Source organism: Lathyrus oleraceus, chromosome 3, assembly GCF_024323335.1.
Source record: "Lathyrus oleraceus cultivar Zhongwan6 chromosome 3, CAAS_Psat_ZW6_1.0, whole genome shotgun sequence".
NCBI classification, from domain to species: Eukaryota; Viridiplantae; Streptophyta; class Magnoliopsida; order Fabales; family Fabaceae; genus Lathyrus; species Lathyrus oleraceus.
This window is the reverse complement of record NC_066581.1, coordinates 139,863,642-139,868,239: the sequence shown is the minus strand read 5'-3', so window position 1 is coordinate 139,868,239 and position 4,598 is coordinate 139,863,642. Positions and strand designations below refer to the sequence as shown.

General features: G+C 32.6%; 1 protein-coding gene and 1 long non-coding RNA gene across 2 annotated transcripts; one reads left to right on the top strand and one right to left on the bottom strand.

Annotated features, from left to right (window-relative positions):
• The first annotated feature begins 1,216 nt into the window (after positions 1-1,216).
• On the top strand, positions 1,217-2,248 carry LOC127128998 (uncharacterized). The gene is made up of 3 exons (XR_007806111.1): positions 1,217-1,408; positions 1,500-1,568; positions 2,111-2,248. It is a non-coding gene; the product is annotated as an uncharacterized LOC127128998 (long non-coding RNA).
• Positions 1,815-3,351, bottom strand: LOC127128997 (NAC transcription factor 29). The gene is made up of 3 exons (XM_051058334.1): positions 3,113-3,351; positions 2,751-3,037; positions 1,815-2,503 (listed from the first exon to the last, which is right to left on the bottom strand). The coding sequence occupies exons 1-3, from the start codon at positions 3,282-3,284 to the stop codon at positions 1,991-1,993; spliced, it is 972 nt and encodes a 323-aa protein (XP_050914291.1). The 5' UTR covers positions 3,285-3,351; the 3' UTR covers positions 1,815-1,990.
• Between the last annotated feature and the right edge of the window lie 1,247 nt (positions 3,352-4,598).

Genomic DNA, 4,598 nt, shown 5'->3' with positions numbered 1-4,598 from the left:
AGAACTCTATTTTCAAAACTCATTCAGTATGTATCGACCCATATCCTTGCTGTATCGACCCATAGATCTATTTTTCATGAAAAATCATAATTTTAACTTGCAATGACCTATCAAACCTGATTTTAAGAGTCCTATTATGATAATGCACATCTAGACATAGACAACAAGATCTAATGCAAACAAATACTAAGTGACCTAGTTTTAACATCATTAAAAACATATCTAAGAGGGTAGTGCACTCACAATGTTATCTCTAGTTGTGATACGATTCTGAAGAAGTTGCCAAGAAAAAATTATAACTTTAGAAGGGGCCCAACTACACCAAATAAACTGAAGGACTAACTCAACGGGAGAGACCTGTTGATCTGGGGTGAACTGATTGGATAAAAGGCAAGAGTAGACAGAAGATACAGAATAAACATCATCACTCGACTCGCGCCACCTCCAAACATCACTCAGACGAATGTGTAAATCTTCCAATCACCGACTAAAGGTCGCTAAAAATGCAAACTCATAATCAAAGAGAAAATGTCTCCGCCACGTGAGGTCCCACATCCAGTTCTCTCCCTCCCATCTACTCACCTCTCCTACGAGACTAGAGATTTGGTCGAAAATAGAAAACATTCTAGGAAATCTAAGACGAAGGGGAGTATTCCCAATCCAAATATCCTCTCAGAAGGAGGTAAAAAAACTAGAACCAACTTTCACGGAGAGACCATCCCTAAACTAGTCAGAAATCTCATAAGCTTTATCTCCAAGAAGGAAAATCTCTCTACACCAAGACGAGGTCGATCAAAAACTACCAACTCTCCCGCCTAAAATGGAAAATACATTCGTTGCCCCATATTTCACCGATGTACACAATTGACTAATACCTTTACAAAGCCTATTTATTCTACATCATTCTTTTACAATTTGTCCAAGTTAGATCTACTTGTTATTGTTATTCATAGTCCAATTTAATGGGAGATGTTAAAGTCAAATTGACCCCTTTCTTGCGGAAAAAAAAGTTTATTACTTAACCTTTGTAATAATGGGTTAATGATTAGGTTTCTTGGTTAACAAATTAGTTGGGTTTTCTATTTTTAGCATACAATTAGTTGATTAGTTATCGTCAGTTATCCATCGGTCTTGTCCATCTATATAGAGAAAGCTCTCTATTGTAATTTGTAACTCTCATTGTTTGTTCCATATATTCAATGAATACGAGCTTTCTTTAAAGCCAAATTACCAAGATTAACATGGATTGGAGTTGATAAAACTTCGAGAATTTCAGCAACGATTCGTACTTCTTCTAAGGTTCTCCTACTAAATTTTCAGCTTTCCAAAGTTCTCCTACATACAGTTTTCAAAGCGCATGAATCGATTCAATTTAGGCAGGAGTATGAAATGCGTAAAATGAAACTGGGTAAGTGACTTTGATGATGGATCTTTTGCATGATATTTTATGCGGAATCTTAACTTGGACATTGTTTCTAATCTAATTATGAATATTTTAGGATCAAGGTTTGGATGTGATTGCAGGAGGATTGGATACTTTGAAAAACATGGCACATGATATGAACGAGGTCAGATTCCTTAATGTGTTTGTCTTTCAATGTATAAAACATATATACACACAATCATACATTTCTATGCATGTTGCCACTTCAATTATTGAAAAAAAATAAAAAGATAACAAAGAATACTAAGATTACCATTAATAAATTTTCAATGTATAAAACATGTATATACAATCAACAAGTCAGTTCCATTATGGTGGAACTTTATTCTTCAAACTGTATCTCACATACATATATATACCTATACAAAGAACTCGAATAATACCCTCTTTTTTCTGCTATATTCAACAGCTACTAGTACTACTACTATGTCCTATAAAGAATAATCACAAGCTCAATACATTCTTCCTTATTTACATACAGAATACACTTTCCATCTATATACACACAAATAACCTTGTAGTACAATACATATACACTTAAGTTACTTATGTATATCCATTGAAGGCTAAGCTATTAACCTCTTGAGGTTGTATGATTGAACTCCACTGATCTAAGTTGTAGAAATTGTACCCTTTGCTTAAATCTTTTTCAACTTCTCTGCTTAGGTTTTGATTGAGGACAGCATAAAAGTCCGTCTCGCTATTATTTTCGACGGCTTTTCTCTTCAGAGGATTATTGAACAATCCCTCAGTTGCAGATGATAAGAACTGTGCTCCTATTATGTCTAAGTTGTTTTCTTCATAAAATGAAGCATGTGGTTTTACATTGGTTGATGACATACCAATGGTATTGGGAAGAACACTCTTAGAAGCTAGAATGTAAGGTAACATTGGATATTCATTCTGCACATAGCTTTTGACTGATTCAGGATTAGAATTCTCATTCATTTGCTGAAATTGACTTGTTGATTCATAATAACTATGTTCATTTGAATCTTCCAAATTCCTTCTCGGGCTTCCGGTTTTTTGTCGAACTCGGCATAACACCCACTCATCCAGCTGAAGCCAACGCCGAAAACAAACAAGTAATTAAATATTTTCAAATATAGCACTAAAACTTCATATTAAAGGCATATCTGGTGTCATTACATGTCGGTGTTGAACACCGACACATGTAGTTACATTTATGTTTTCAAATTTTTATCAGTATCGTGTTAGCGTAGTGTACTTAGTGTCAATGTTTGGGTGTATCAGTGTTTCATAGATTTTAAAAGATGAAAAAATCGAACTAATGGAATTGACCTACTCGCATAGAACCGCTAAGCTTGGAATTTGAGATCATTGAATCATGCAACCTATATTCATGCATGATCCACTCAGTTTTAGATCCTTTAGGTGGACGTCCTTTATAGAACACAAGAGCTTTCTTCACGCCAATGCTTTTCAAACCACATGAAGTAAGAATAGGTTTATCAGTCCCAGTAGCTTTCCAATAACCTTCACCAGCTGCTCTATTAGGCCTCAATCCTTTGGGATATTTTCTCTCCCTTGGAGTAAAGAAATACCACTCTTCCTCTCCAAACAAAGCCTTACCTGTTAATAAACATTCCATCAAAAAATAAGAATGAAAAGAAAACTAAAAAACTAGTGAAGTGGTTAAGGACAAACTTGGAAGCTCCCATGGATTGTACTTGTAAAGATCTATTTCTGCTATGAATGAAGCAGGAAGAGGAGATGAAGTCACTTTGTTTCTTAGATAGTGAACTACAAGCTCTTCATCAGAAGGGTGGAACCTAAATCCTGGAGGGAGTTGAATTTCTGAGTGAGGATTTTTGTCCATGAAGATGGAGAGATACACAATATGGACGTAGGAAACTAGGAAATTTCTCTCTCAGTTACCGATATTATCGACCAAAACGGTTTGGTTGTAAGGTTGAAATCACTGTGCATGGTTTATAAATATATATATGTGATGTTTGATCATGCAGATAAGGACAATTATCTTATAATATAATACTAGGTAGGTGTGTGTGAAAGGAAAATAACCCTTTTGTCTCATATTATGGAGTTATTATATGACAACATTTTTCAAATTCAGACAAAAGATTGAGTCCTATGGTGTCCAAGATCACGTTATACATTATAGAATACAGCTTGTTTTGAAAGTTGAAGGACCATGTTTGTGAGTTAAATGCATTAGAATATCATATATTTCTAAATCAAATTGTTTATCTGCCTTAAGTTGCAGGCAATTTATTTTCATTTCAAAATTAAAATAGTTGCCTTTGGTTTCATTAAACTCTTAATTTTAAACTCTTGCATGGTTACATTGTGGTTCCAAGATGTACTTTTTCTAATTAAAACCAACTTTACTAGTTATAATTGTACAAAATTAAGATATTAATATTCATGAAAGTAGTTATACACTTATCTTCTGCGCAGTTCAGATGATCCAAGACCCATACTAAAAGAGCGAATCAATCATCCTTCAATCTTATCACATAGCTGTAGTGAACCGTATTACATGTGAACGATTTCAACTGCTCCTAATATATAAGGATAAAAATCTATATTTTAAAGATTAAAATTGATTCTCATTCTTACATTATTTCTGATTTTTTCTCAGGCTTGATATTGGAGAGTGTTAATCTTGTAATCAGACACCTTTCTACTTTATTGGAAATACAATAAGACATATCTTCGAAATCATGTGAAATAGATATTTGTTAAGATATTTTTCAAATTAACTTAAAAAAAACTTAATATTTCGAAGTGATTTGCTAAAGAAATTGGATTATAAAATGTTATTGTTTGTGATTATCTTTCAAATTCCCAAATTAAAAAAATGGTCATCAAAAGCGTTATTTACTTTGTTTGAAAATTTAGAATGGAGAGAGAAAGTTTTCAAAAACGAATTTTAAAAAAAATATCTAATATATTTTGAAAGAATAATTTTGTATAAAATAATAAAAAAATATTTATCATTATTATATTTTAATTTTACAAATACTATAACAATATTAAATATATTTAAAAAATTAGTGCATGTCTTCCAAAAACAATAGTTTTTCAAATTAGTGGATTTTTGATGTTATTAATAAAGACAAACCCTCCAAAACACTGCCTATCAAAATCCTTCCATTTATTTCACTAT

Bases quoted from the DNA above. Each gene is read 5' to 3' on its own strand.
- LOC127128997 (XM_051058334.1), bottom strand. From the start codon at position 3,284: ATGGACAAAAATCCTCACTCAGAAATTCAACTCCCTCCAGGATTTAGG. The intron at 3,038-3,112 runs GTTTGTCCTTAA...GTTTATTAACAG, and splicing joins CAATCCATGGGAGCTTCCAA to GTAAGGCTTTGTTTGGAGAG. The intron at 2,504-2,750 runs GTAGGTCAATTC...CGTTGGCTTCAG, and splicing joins AGCTTAGCGGTTCTATGCGA to CTGGATGAGTGGGTGTTATG.